The 14,401-nt window shown below is 39.6% G+C and overlaps 1 protein-coding gene across 2 annotated transcripts; it reads right to left on the bottom strand.

Moving 5' to 3' along the window:
- Window positions 1-1,920: 1,920 nt before the first annotated feature.
- LOC111155143 (cystatin A) lies at window positions 1,921-14,009 on the bottom strand. Of its 2 annotated transcripts, XM_022515216.1 has the most exons (4): window positions 13,751-13,859; window positions 10,676-10,759; window positions 5,885-5,986; window positions 1,928-2,166 (listed from the first exon to the last, which is right to left on the bottom strand). In XM_022515216.1, the coding sequence occupies exons 1-4, from the start codon at window positions 13,814-13,816 to the stop codon at window positions 2,038-2,040; spliced, it is 381 nt and encodes a 126-aa protein (XP_022370924.1). In that variant the 5' UTR covers window positions 13,817-13,859; the 3' UTR covers window positions 1,928-2,037. The 2 variants fall into 2 exon arrangements, with proteins under 2 accessions (XP_022370925.1, XP_022370924.1); XM_022515217.1 differs by lacking the exon at window positions 10,676-10,759 and having other exon boundaries at window positions 1,921-2,166; window positions 13,751-14,009.
- Window positions 14,010-14,401: the final 392 nt, after the last annotated feature.

The raw sequence follows: 14,401 nt of genomic DNA, 5'->3' as shown, positions 1-14,401 counted from the left end.
ATTAACTCAATGATAAAAAATTAACTCAAAAGGGATCAAGCGCCTAAAGGTAAATATTAAAACTACACAACTCCTGATGATTCACAGATCTGTGCCCCTGGGGCAAATAGTACATTATATGTTAATTTTAAAAAAACATTAAAATGTTTTTAAAAGTGAAAAAGATAAACAACTCTCTAAGTTTTCTTTAAAAAAATAAAACTATACAACTCTTAAGAAAACATAAGAATAAATCATTATGTGCTTGGATTTGGTAAAGGATCTTTAGATCTGACACCAAAAGCACAACTTAAGAGAAAAAAACATAATTTGGATTTCATTAAAATCAAAAACTTTTACACTTCAAAGGACAGCATCAAAAAGTAAAAAGAACCACAGAAGAGGAGGAAATAATTACAAATCATATATCTGATGAGGGACTTGTATCCCAAATATGCAAAGAAATCTTATAACTCGATAATAAAGACAAAATGATTTAAAAATGGGCAAAGGATCTGAATAGACATTTCTCCAACTAAGAAGATATGTAAATGGATATTAAGATCATGAAGGGTACTTGACATCATTTGTCATCAGGGAAATACAAATCAAAACCATAATATGATACTACTTCATGCCCACTTTGATGGCTAGACTCAGAAAGGCAGATAATAACAAGTGTTCAGGATGGGGAGAAATCCAAACCCTCCTACACTGCTGGTGGGAATGTAAAATGGTGCAGCTACTTTGGAAAACAGTCTGTAAGTTCCTTGAACAATTAAACATACAGAGTTGCCATATGAAACAGCAATTTCACTCTTAGGTATCAGCCCAAGAGAAATGAAAACATGTACGGGCAAAAAAGAAAAGTATCCAAATGTTTATACATTGTCCATAATAGTCAAAAGGTGAAAGCAACCCAAATAGCCACCAACTGATAAGTGGATGAGCAAAATATCCATAAAACTGAATATTATTTGACCATAAAATGGAATACAATATCGGCACATGCTTCAACATACATGAATCTCCAAAACATGCCAAGTGGAAGAAGCCAGTTGCAAAAACCCATATGTGATTTCATACATATGGAATGCCTAGAATAGGCAAATTTACAGAGACACATAGAAAGTAAGTAAATTAGTGGTTGCTTAGGGGTGAAGATGTGGAGGAGGATGGGGGATGATAGCTATAAGGTATGAGGTTTCTTTTTGAGGTGATGGAAATGTTCTCAAATTAGCTAAGCCACAGTCGCACACATTTTTAAATATAAAAACTTTTGAATGGTATAGTTTAATTGGGTGAATTATATGGTATATAAATTATTTCTCAATGGAGTGTTAGAAAAAAGAAAAATAGCAATTAAATGAAACATGTGGTTTTGGACTGGAGCTCTTAGCAATTAAAGACATTTTGGGGATGACTGGGAAACTGAATGGTGTCTGGGGACTAAATGTTAGTAAATGCATCAGTGTTAATTTCCTGATTTTGACGGTTGTATTTCAGCTACTCAGGAGAAAATGTTGGTTTGTAGGAAATGCACTCTGAAGTATTTGTTAGTGATGGGTCATCACTGTAGGTAACTTACTCTCAATATCTGGGAAAAAAGATTTTTGCGACTTATCTGTAAGTTTGAAGGCATTTCAAAATATAAATATATTTTGTAAAATTCCTGATTTAATTTTAAAATGTGAGGCTAGGGGATGGAATATTGGATTCTCCTCAACCGCGGAGCACTGCTAGCGCATGATCTAGCCTGCCTATGGTGTGTGGGAATGGTCATGGTGGTGGTCTTATCCTTTAGCAGGTTGCATTGGGCCTGACCAATTTCTATAAGATTTCCAATTGACATTAAGTTGTATGGAATTTCTTCTCTAAAACAATAACATTGACTTTGAGAAAGAAAAGGTAAATACTATTTAGTACAATAAAAGAGATATGGTTGAAGAAATCAATTTATTTGAAAAGGAATGCTTCTTTATTGATAGTTACATTTATTAGCAGGGAACATTAATCAGTAGCCAGTGGGAAATATCAGACCACTTCGGGAACATGCTGCTAAAAGCCTGTGATCTCATCATCTTTGCTTTTGTCAGTCTGGTAAGCAGTAAGTGTCAAAGTTGAATTTTGTTGAGGAAGGCCTTTGAATACTTTCATGTGAATATAACTATTACCACCTACTCGCACCTAAAAGATAAAAAAAGAAAAAAAATGAAAGGGAGATTCATTCAGATGGATCTATGCCAAGTGAAATAAGCTTTTCAGGAACAGTATTTCTAGATCAGAATTCTTAGACCTTGATTTTCATAAACCTACCACCTTATTTTATGAGAAAGGATAGGCTAAAGGCATGGCAAGAGGCATAAGCCTTTATTTTATTTCATTGTTTTATTTTATTTTGTTTTATTTTATTTTAGAATTTCCTACTGCTTGGGCACAATGAAAGTGCATTTCATTTTCAAAGATGCACAAAGCAAGAAAACAAGTGACAGTCTCCTTATTCTGTTTTCTGACTTCCAAACTGGGATACTTTATTAGCCACATGATTTGAAAAGGGAGGAGAAAATCAGAATTGTCCTAGAAAATTTGGGAGGTGTGATTCCCATATCTATATTAGCACCTACATTATAAAAGCCCACTGATAGGACTGAGCGGACAACAGGGGATGGACAGTCTATAGTGTCCCTTTAAAGTAAAGAGATCTTGCTGGCTAGTCATTGGTGTGAAAATTGAAATGGTAGTAAGGGCATGAATCTGAAACCTAGAAAATCATGGTGAGAAGTTCTACTTTTGTTTTTGGTTGGGACAATAAAAATTTTGTCTTAGAATAATATTTTTTATGTTCTGATGTCCCTTCCTAATTACCAATTGCCATTCAGCAAATGTTTACTATGATTCGAAGGCTATGATGAACATTGTATATACTTCTTACTATAGGCCTGAACAAAGGTAGAAAAATAACAGTTTTACAGATGGAGAAGTAGATTAGGAGAGATTAAATAATTTTCCATAAATCTCTCAGCTAGTAAGCAACAGAGTCAAAACCTAAATCTAGAGTCCAACATCGATGTTCTTTTCACTCTATAGTGTAACCACTTTTTTTTCATGTAGGTTCCACACCCAGCATGGAACCCAGTGCAGGGTCTGAACTCACAACCCTGAGATCAAGACCCGAGCTGAGAGCAAGAGTTGGATGCTCAACGAACTGAGCCACCCAGATTCCCCTACAGTTTAATGTTTTAAAAGTATTTTGCGTTTGGACAGGACATCAGTCTTTGCAGACATTATTAGAAGCAGCACAGCCAGTAGATAAGAATCAGACCACCTGGGTTCAAATCCTGGCTCCGCTCTTATAATTGTATGACCTTTGTTAGTTACTTCATCTCCCTGAGGCTCCATTTTTTCATCAGTAACACAAGGGAAATGATCATACTTATCTCATAGATTTGTTGAGAGGATTAAAAGAGATAATACAGGGTGCCTGGGTGGCTCAGTGGGTTAAGCCTCTGCCTTGGGCTCGGGTCATGATCTCAGGGTCCTGGGATCGAGGCCCGCATCGGGCTCTCTGCTCAGCGGGGAGCCTGCTTTCTCCTCTCTCTCTATGCCTGCCTCTCTGCCTGCTTGTGATCTCTCTCTCTGTTTCAAATAAATAAATAAAATCTTAAAAAAAAAAAAGAGATAATACATGCTCAGCTCTTAGAGCCTGGCACATTGTTAAGTGCTCAGTAAATTTCTAGCTCTTTTGTTTCACACAACACCTGGCAAAGTAGGTTTTTTTTTAATTTTTAATTTTTATTTTTTAAAGAGATTTTATGTATTTATTTGACAGAGATCACAAGTAGGCCGAGAGGCAGGCAGAGAGAGAGAGAGAGGAGGAAGCAGGTTCCCTGCTGAGCAGAGAGCCCGATGCGGTGCTGATCCCAGAACCCTGGGATCACGACCTGAGCCGAAGGCAGAGGCTTTAACCCACTGAGCCACCCAGGCACCCCACAAAGTAGGTTTTTACCTGCATCGTGCAGATAAGGGCACGAGGCTCAGGGAAGATGAGGGGCTGTGATCACACAGGCACTGCCTAGTGGAACAAGTTGAATAAGGGTTCCAACCCGGAACTGTCTGACACCAGAAAGCCTGCAGCCCTTCCATTCCTCCACCTGCCTCTTGATAGATAGATACTTGGGAAAGAACACAGAAGGTCACTTCACCAGAAAGACCTTAAATGTAGAGAGCGGTTCAGAGCAGTGATCAACTAGACAGCCAGAAAATAATGAGGGAACTGGAGGAATTAGGAGTTGTAATCCAGTAGGAGAAATTTGACGAGGCAGGTGGTCTCTCTCTCTCTCTCTTTTTTTAATCCTTTCAGGCAGGTGGTCTTAAGGGATGAAATTTTTAAGTTTTCTGATGAGTTTTTAAAGAAATGCATCAGCTGGTTACTATATGAAATTTATGAACTTGGACTAATTGTAAATTATTAAAATAATGATCCCAGTTTTGATGGAATATTTCTTGTCTTTGAACAAAATCATTTTTAACTGGAAAAATGTTTTTCAGCTGTGAAGAAAACAGATTGAGAAAGGGGGAAACAATGTTGCTGCTTTCTGAGTATCAGGAAGGATCTCATTCATGCGAGCCACCCCAGGACCTGGCGTATACTAGGAGCTCAAATTTGGTAGGACTGGGCTGATACATTTACATGACCCAGTGTTGTAATTTTCCTATGCTGAGGTGGTTAGGACCTCTTACTTTATTGTATTTTACTTTATTTTTTGCAGAAAACATAAAAAAAAAAAGATTTTATTTATTTATTTATTTGTCTGAGAGAGAGAGGGAAAGAGAGAGCACAAGCAGGGGGAGCAACAGGCAGAGGGAGAAGCAGGCTCCCCACTGAGCAAGGATCCTGATGCAGGACTTGATCTTAGGACACTGAGATCATGACCGGAGACCATGGCAGACGCCAACAGCAGACATGAGCCACCCAGGCGTCCCTGAAAACATTTTTTTAACATTTTATTTCTTAAGTAGCTAATTGTTAAAGAGGAATAAGCCAGACTGTGCCTTGGTCAAATGTTTTTGTAAATCTCAAGTACATGTGTTTGAATGTCTGTTGTTATTATTTATTTATCTGATTTATTAAATCAGAATTATCATCTCAGTGCGAAAGAATGAAGATGGGTCTAAAATATCGATGGTTGACTAGTTGAATTGTTTTCCTCTCAGCTTCACAACCATTTTCTTCAAATAGAACTGGATAGTGCATCATTTAGTTTAATGATATAGTTATAAAATTAATCTTAAAATTATTTTAAATGCCCCACTGTTTTAAACTATACCTACAGGTCACAAATTGAATCCACTTACTTGAATTGCCAAATTATTTTAATTTTATTAATCAAAATGCTGTGTAAAGAACAACAGTAGCTTCAGTTATTTTCCCACCTAAAATTACTTTAAATCATTCCTAAAATCCATTTAATTTAGACACATAGATTCACAAGGATTCCATAAAGAGTAGAATAAGTTTCAAGATAGCATCTGGTCCAGCTCCAGGCCTTCAGGCAACCAAGATATCCTCTCATTTCACACAAAAAGCGCCACGGCCACAAACTAACCATCCTTGGAAACGTTATGAAATTTCTTTCTATACAATTTCCAAAAATTGTAATTTGTAAATTCTAATTGTAATTTGGAAGGAGTCAATTTGGAAAGCTTTCTAAATTCACAGGAAACAGATGGTGGAACTATATCATCATCTGCCAAATTTGAGAGTCTAACACTTGGGAAATTTCATTTAGGACAACCAGAAGGGACAAAATATATGGTCGGGGTAACAGGGAACATCACACAAAATGGGAAATGCAGTGTCTTTTAGTACTGATGTGTGAACCCAGTAAGGATGTTGAACTCTAACCTTAATGTAGTAATTTATTCCAGCAACTACTTGAGTTTTATACTCTACAGCTTCAAATTCTTCATAAGTCTCATTTGCTTTTTCTTCAAGCTGCGGTTTAACCTTAGGAGGAGAAAAAAGGAAACACATTATATCAAAGCTATAATGGACTCCACTTATGTGATTTTCAAGTCTGGGAAACTCGTGCTTCTAAAGGTCCTCAAACATCATAATAAGAGCTATTTTCAGTATTTCAAGGAAAAGAAAAGATCTGCCTTTAATAAGATTACATGAGCTAACTAAAATGTTAAATTTTGTGGCTTTCGGCTGAATTTGCATCAAGTCAGTGTGGTAATATGGCAACATGGTAATATTTTCACTAGTAGAACTCTGATATATATGTCTTTGATTAATAAAAATGAGAGAGCAATAATTACTATTTCACCTGAATTTTTTTTATTTTGAAGTAATTTCAGACTCTAAAGTTACAAAAATAGTATAGTATTCCTCAAGATCCTTGATCTAATCACATCTGTAATTTCCTTTGCCATGTAAGATAGCACATTTACAAGACTCAGGGATTAAGATGTTGGCCACCATTCTGTCTACCACAGAGGGATTATAAACTTTGGTGGCAGCATGCCTAAACCTGACATGACAAGGGAATGGTGTGTCTCAAATTCAATATGTGAACTTTTACTGGATTTACCAGTTTTCAGTATTGGTCCTTCATTCCTTCTCTCAGCTGAGCCTGATAAGCTAGTTTCCACTGTGTTCTCTCTGACTCACTTTCTGTGAAGAGTAGGGCTCCAGAATTCTGCCAGAGCTTGAGATAAATGAAAGGGAAAGATCTGGGGGTGGCCTAACTGCTCTTCATACAGATCTGCTCTCAGTTTTCCTGGCTTTAGCCCCATGCCTCACTCTCATTGTCATACATTTCTGGCATTGCTCGTGTTTGAGCCATTTTGGAATTCTGCACCATGAATCCGCTTGCTGCTGGCTCATCACTCCCATCTGGGGTTGGGCTCCATCTAGGTGGACAGTCATTTTCCATTGTTCATCTGTTTCATCTGTTTCCCATCTTCCAAGGTTTGGTCAGTATCTTTGAGGTGGTGTTTGCCTATCTCCATTGTCTTTCTATGTGTGGGTTTGTGCTCTTTTCCCCCTTATTTTTTCCTGTCATCTAGAGGGAAAAGAAAATAGATGTGTATGTTCAATATACCTTGTTTATTGGAAAGTTGCCTCCCTGCTCTTCACTAACGCATTTTACATGTTTCAGGCAGGTCTCCCATGTATCTAGGTTCTCCCAAGGCCATTCAGGCCTTCCCATCAGTGCGCGGACATATTGAATTCCTTTTCTTTCTTTTTTTTTTTTTTAAAGATTTTATTTATTTATTTGACAGAGAGAGATCAAGTAGACAGAGGCAGGCAGAGAGAGAGAGAGAGGGAAGCAGGCTCCCTGCTGAGCAGAGAGCCCGATGCGGGACTCGATCCCAGGACCCTGGGATCATGACCTGAGCCGAAGGCAGTGGCTTAACCCACTGAGCCACCCAGGCGCCCTTGAATTCCTTTTCTATCAGCCCCTTGGTTTGGGTGCCAGAATTGGTTTTCAAAGATGTAAATGTTTCCCAACTTTTTGAGTTCTTAGACCACTTTTGAGGGTAAAACACTTCATGGACCACCACCCATTTCTCCTGTGACCTTCAGAATAGATGAGAAGAATGTGTTATTGCTTTCTTGAGATGGAAAATGAAGCTTCAGAGTGGAGAAAGGAAGAAGACAAATTGTGAGGGGGGAAAAAATCAGAAATGGGAAGAAGTAGGGTGCAAGAGAGAGGGGGGTAAAGGTAGACAGAAGTGCAGAGAGAAGTCAAGTAAGGAGAAGAGTTACTGTTTTCTTGCTTTTCCTATCTAACACTTCTGAGTCAATGCTGCGTACTGGTCAAGTTAGAAGCTGAGTTGGAACGGGTTAATCTCCAAACCCAAAACTATCAAGTTAAATCTCATTTTACAAATGAGGGACCCGAGGCTATGAGGAGACCATGACCGCTTAAGGCTGAAAAATTATTAATTACAGTTACTTAAGGTTTTCAATCCCTTGCCTGATAGCTTAAGTATCTGATTTACCTGTTGTAATGATCTGTATTCCTTCTGGTTTCCAGTCTTTTGGTCATTGTTTTTTTTAACCACATATCAGAAAATTTTATTTCTATTTGTCCTTGTCTTAAAAAACACACAAAATCTATAACATTTTCACTGCATCTGTGCAGTTTACAAGTCCAGAGTTTTCCATAAGAGAGCTGATTTTCAGTGTCCTGGTTTGTTTTGGTAAGTGCACGGGCCCCTGTCAGACTGTGTGCCATGATTTCAGCTTTACGGTACTTAGAGCCTGTAGCCTTGCTCTCTCTTCCCAGTAGAACAGGCTGGTATTCTTCTAATGTCGGATGCTATGAACCAGGGGTGGGAGGGGTGGAGGTTGAGGTCTAAGGTGAGGAGCAGGAAAGGGGCAGAATAAGAAGGAACTGGTCAGTGAAACCTTAATTTTCAGAAGGCAAGCTTGGTACTGAAAGACCCCCCAGGGATGGGTGCTGGGAGGGTGGATGTCAGCTGGGAGTGGTGGTCTGGGACCTGCTGGAACACAGACAGACCTTGAGCTGAACACAGTTGGTGTTCCCCTTCCCCAGCCTGCCATACACAATTGTGGCTGAGATGATGGAAGAAATAGTATGGGCCCAGCCACTGTCACTCGGGCCCCAGCCCGGAGAAGGATGCTCTCAGGGAGGAGCGGCTGGTAAAATACAATTACCTTAGGGTTGTTCATATATTTTTATTGTTGTAGAGAATGAATCTTGGTGAGTTGTTAGTCCTCTGGGATCTGAGGATTTGAGCCATGTTGCACCCAACACACCTAGGCATTTTCCCTATCTATAATCATTCTGCAGAAACTTTGGACTATGCATAAAATAGGGAAGAATGGATAGAAAGTTAATAGTGGCAACATGGGTAGGCCATATTTTGGCATGTTTTACAGAGAAGGAAGGAGAGTTTGGGTATAGCATGAAAGTATAGTAGGGCTGATGAGAAATGACCTACAGACATTTGTCATCTGACTGTTTTTGAGAGAAGGGCAAGCGTGGGGCAAGGCACCTAGTATGCAAGAAATGATGGTACCCCACATAAGAGAGGAAGGGCAGTCTTTGACTAGAGGGAGGAATGAGATCCAACAAGGGATATGGAAATTGGGAGTGTTCTTGTACCACTTGACTGCAATCTTTAGGAGACGGAACTGAGACACAGGATGGAGGGGCCATGGGGATGGGAGAGATTGAGAAGCCAAGAAGAGAAAGAAGAGAAGCCAAGCCTCTCTGGGGCTCTAGAAAAGGGCCAACAGGATGTGACTGAAAGAATGTGCCTGCAGCCCTAGTTTCCTGTTGCAGTTGTTTGCTGGCATACATTCATAAATTTGTACTGAGCGAGTTTCTGTGGTTCTGCAACTTCCTTGAGCAAAGTTCTCTGAACCTGGAGCAGAAGCTGAAGAGGAAGTGGTGGCAATAGGAGTGATCTCTAATTGAGGACTGGAATGCCAGAATTTCACAGGGTCAACAGAAATCAAGGGTGGAAGAAGGCCTGAAGCCAATCACGGTCCAGGCTGGATGAGCACTCAAGTGGGCCTGAGCATGTTCTGATGATGAAGATGGGAGGGTGAGGACCTGAAAGATTGTGGTGTGGCTGAATGGCAGGTTCTCTGGGTGTGGGGCAGTGGGAGAGGTGATTGATGGGGAGACTGCGGTCAGAGAGGAGAACACAAATGTGTGGGTGAGTGACAGCGGTGACATGCTAAGCTCCGGGGTGTGGTATCCATGATGGTATGCAGAGGGGGTGTTTGTATGGTATTCTGGTCTGTGTGGATGCCAGGAATGGCATTCAGCAATTAGGTTTGACGTAGGGGTGTGTGTATGTGTGCGTGTGTGTGTGTGTGTGTCTGTATTTACCTGTGAGTGAGTAACAATAGCCTTCATTTCCAAGAGTAATTATTGAAATAACAGTTCTTTCCTGCAATAAACATACTCAGAATTCCCATCCCAATTCTCAGGTCAAATATAGCCCTTATTGCCTTGAGTGTATCCCCTTTCTAAATTTCTCTGAAGGCAAGAACCATCTTTGTGTCCCTTTTGTCCCTATAGCAATTTACACAGTACTGTGTACATAATGTTTTCTGAATGAAGAAACCAGGGCTGTTTTTCTTCATGGCACCTTGTTGTCCTAGAAAGGATAAGAGGATAGAAGGGGATAGCAGAGATGCTCAACTAATACAGAGAATCCTGGGAAAGGGGATTTCTTCCATGTGTACTTGGGACCCAAGCTCTATTTGCATCCTGTAGTGATACGTGATACATAACTACCATTCAGTCTCCTTCATCTTCAGAATGGGGACTCTTTTCTCCTGCATTCAGAAATGTTCAAGTCTCCTCAACCTGGAACTCTTTGTTTGATTTTCTTCTCTTTCTGACCTCACCCAACATCCCTCTTTCAATTTTTTTTAAAGTAAGCTATTTAATTAATTAATTATTTATTTATCAGAGAGAGAGAGAGAGAGAGAGAGAAAGTGGGAGCACAAGCAGGGGAATTGAAATGGCAGGCAGAGGAGAAACAGGCTTCCCACTGAGCAGGGAGCCTGATGTGGGACTCGATCCCATGACCCGAGCTGAAGGCAGACACTTAACTGACTGAGCCATGCAGGCATCCCTCCCTTTTTCATTTTGACGTCAATTCCTTAAACCTGCAGTTCTCATTTTTCCTTTGATGCTTTCGCCTCTCTGTGAGATGGCCTCCCCCTCCTTCCCTTCTTTCCCAAATGGAGTTCTTCCTTCAGCTGGCATTCCACTAAGAAAACTCTCTGTTAAGGAGAGCGAGAGCTGATAAACTTAAGCTCCTCTAAGAATACCTGCATTTTTAAAAATGACTTTAAAAAAATTAGAATACATTAAAAAACAAAGGGATAAAATTACAAGGGATACGACAGGTAGTGGTGGTCTTCCTTAGGACCACCTCAGATCATACTAAGCATATGACTCCCAACACTTGCTCATTTGCCTGACTCTGACTGGGCACCTAGCTAACTGCAATCTTGGAGAAGGTGTTTGATTATATTTCTTCACCTACAGGTGGTTTTGGTAACACCTGCCTCTTGGGGTTGTGTGTGGGGAGATTAATTTTATCCTTCATGGGAAAGTGCTTCCTAAACTGCCCATTCTTCTGCCTTCTAATAGTTATTTGGGAATTGCCCCCTAAGGTTCTCCTGGGAGAGGGAAGCCAAATGATAACTGGAGCTTAATACCTGAGAAGCTGAACTACTACACAGTAATTATTCACTTGAAAGTTAGGAGCTTTGATGAGCAAACTCTAATGTCCTTCCTGGTCCCAAACCCATGATTTAAACAATGTTCCTAATTGGAGATTGTTTTATTATGTTCCAGTTATCTTGGCTTCTCTAAATGGACTCTAAACCCCTTGAGGACAGAGGCCATGTCTTAAAGTCCTTATGTATCTTCTGTAACATTTAACACAATTCTGGACACCTAAGAGATAGTCAAGAAATGATTCATTGATATTCATTTCTCAAATTGATTGAAATCTGAGGCTGGCTGCTCACACAGATAAGGCAATTTGCCATACCACATATTTCCCTCAACCGCCATGCTTCTCCATGCTCCTGCCACTGTATAGTGGAAAAGGCAAGTGGTCAAAAATCTGAAAATAGGCTAGCTTCTTAACTAGGCAGATATTAACCTCTTTGAATCTCAGTTTGGAATCTCATCTGAGATATGGACATGATGATTTCCTTCCCTGTGCCAGGGGTTATAAAGACCAAATGAGAGGTCAAATGGAGGACAAGGCTTTTAAAACCACAGTGCACCTTTCTAGAGTGATATAACTATTGTTCATACCTATCTCTCATTCTGCCTCCTTGACAGGGCTGGAGACTCAGGTAGGCATCAAGAAACACACTTTCAAATTAATTTCATAATTTAAGATGTGGCTCACAGATGGGTTTTTTTTAATGCAAGGCCTTCTTATAGCTTCTTACTAAAAAAATTATTCTTACTAACCAAGATAGGCTTTTTAAAAATCATTGAAATTTTCTGCACACTCCCTCTATGTGGAATCTCTGTTATTCCCCCATTTCCCTTATAGCTCTGTTTCCTGGAAAGCCTCAGGGGGATTTTCCAAGGTCACGGGTAACTTTGGGCAAAGATTTGAAGCAAATAACTGTGAAGCCTCACCTATGCATATTTTTTTCTTGTTTTCAGGTCATTTTATGCACATCACCTTATGCAGTCCTTACAGCTCTGAGATCAGCAGAGCAAGAGGTGTGATCTTCATCTCACAAATAGAATTAATAACTTTTTTTGCAGCGCTCTGCTTTTGTTTTTTATTTATTTTTTAAAAAGATTTATCTATTTATTTAAGAGAGAGAGAGCAGGGAGTGCGGCAGAGGGAGAGGGAGAGAGTCTTAAGTAGACTATGTGCTGAGCACAGAGCCTGACGCAGGGCTTGATCTCAGACCCTGCAATCATGACCTGAGCTGAAACCAAGATTCAGAGGCTCTACAGACTGCACCACCCAGGTGCTCCCAGGGTTCTGCTTTTAGAAAACCCATCTCCCATAGGCCTCTTGGATTTATGTATCTCCAGATCTGTAGCCAGTGAGGTCATGGACAACAGCCTGGGTATCACCAGGGAGCAGGCTAGAAATTCAGGCTCTCAGACCCACCCTACCCCAGATTCTGAGTCAGAATCTCCATTTTAACAAGACCCCCAGGTAATATATGTATACATTAAAGTTTGTGAATACTGACCTATACATTGAAGATTGAGAATTCTGATCTCAAATAAAGGTACTAATGACTTAACATTACCTTTTGGAAGAAGAAAAGCTACAAAAGTATCTATTTTCAAAAAGAACTCTTGAAAGGGAAACATTTATCCCCAAAGAATGAGTTGACAGAAATCCAGGCATCGCATCTCTAGAGAGCATTCCAGAGCCCTTACATAGAAATCCTATCTCTTTCACTTACACAAGAAGCCAGTCTTATTTGCCAGGGTCATAGAAAGAAGTTTCAGAGAGAAAAAAACAAGGAATGATACAAGAAAATAGGGAAACAATTTACAAACCTAAAATGGTAATTTATATGTATTTTCTTTTCATAAAATAAGCAGTATAATAAAATTTTATCATATAGATGATAGCTAATCAAACACTTAAAAAAGGTATCAACTTGCTAAAAACATTGAGTTCTGTTTTCACCATCATCAGTTTCAGAATCAGAATAGACTATGCCACTTCTCCCCCCCTTCTAGTTTAATCTAGTTTAAGACATATTCTAAATATGACGAGACTATAATTTTTTCTATATAGTCAAATTGGCAGGAAGTGTGTAAGTGGATTGTCTTTGCAATGTTGTTCTTCATTTAACCCATTTAAAAAAATTTCCCCGCAGAGCGTGTGAAGTCTAGTTTGTCAAATTGTTAAAAAGCTGATTTAATTACACGTTGGCTCCATTTGGTAAGATTAGAAGCTTCATGAGAAACTGAATTAGTAATCCTAGAATCATACATTGTAAGCCTATAAAGATGACCCAATATAAATTCTTTTATAAATGGGGAAACTGAGGCTCTGAGAAGGGATGTTGCATGTTCAAGATCACTCTCATGGTTGGGATTATTAGAGGTTTCAGCTGAAAAGGTTTTTAGTTGTAAGGAAGCCTGAACAAAACCGCACATTTCTCAGTGTTCTGCTGGTTTTCATGTTCACCCACACGTTTAACACGGCCCCCCTAGGAACCAAGATTTTGGATCAATCCTCTTCATGAGATATACCAACTCACCTCATTAGCAATCTCCTGGATTTCTGGAGTGGCCGGTTTGGCTTCAGTTAAGCCTCCAGGTATCATTTTGGCTAATTGCTTCTTTGCTAGGCAGGATGCTGGAACTGAAGTGATCAAGGAAGTGTGGAGACTCTGGTTTTTAAAGAGGGTGTTGCTCAACAAGCTCCGCCTCCAGAAGGTTCTCTTTTTCACAAAGAGCAAAAAGGCACAGGGAAAATGAATATTTCTCAAAGCAAGCCATGCTGCTTCCTCAACAGAATATGCCAGTAGGAATTGGGGAGATTGAGGGCTGAGGATGAACAAATGGGTGTGCCTGGCGAGTCATGTCCTCACAGGGAGTCAGACTTCCCTGCGTTCTCTTTGACGTTGGTTCCATCCTATTGCATCTGAAGAATGAAATCTGGAGCCACGACCAGAGTTTCCCAATGTGTAAAACCTCTAATACAAAGTTTTATACTTTAAAGGTATATGTATTAATAATGTCAAGGTTGATTGTTTAGAATTTACTTGACTTTATAAAGAAAGTAAAAGGGTCTGTGTGGAGAACCTTGGCTGGATACTTGAATTTTACTGTTTGTTTGTGTGTTTGTTTTATACTTCTAGAACTATAGAAAAACACAAAGAGTAAAACAACAATCACCTGTATTCCTA

The sequence above is a fragment of the Enhydra lutris genome, unplaced genomic scaffold (assembly GCF_002288905.1).
Source record: "Enhydra lutris kenyoni isolate GAN:26980312 unplaced genomic scaffold, ASM228890v2 scaffoldscaffold39, whole genome shotgun sequence".
Lineage (NCBI taxonomy): Eukaryota > Metazoa > Chordata > Mammalia > Carnivora > Mustelidae > Enhydra > Enhydra lutris.
Note: the sequence above shows the minus strand (reverse complement) of the source record. Positions and strands in the feature narration are given on the sequence as shown.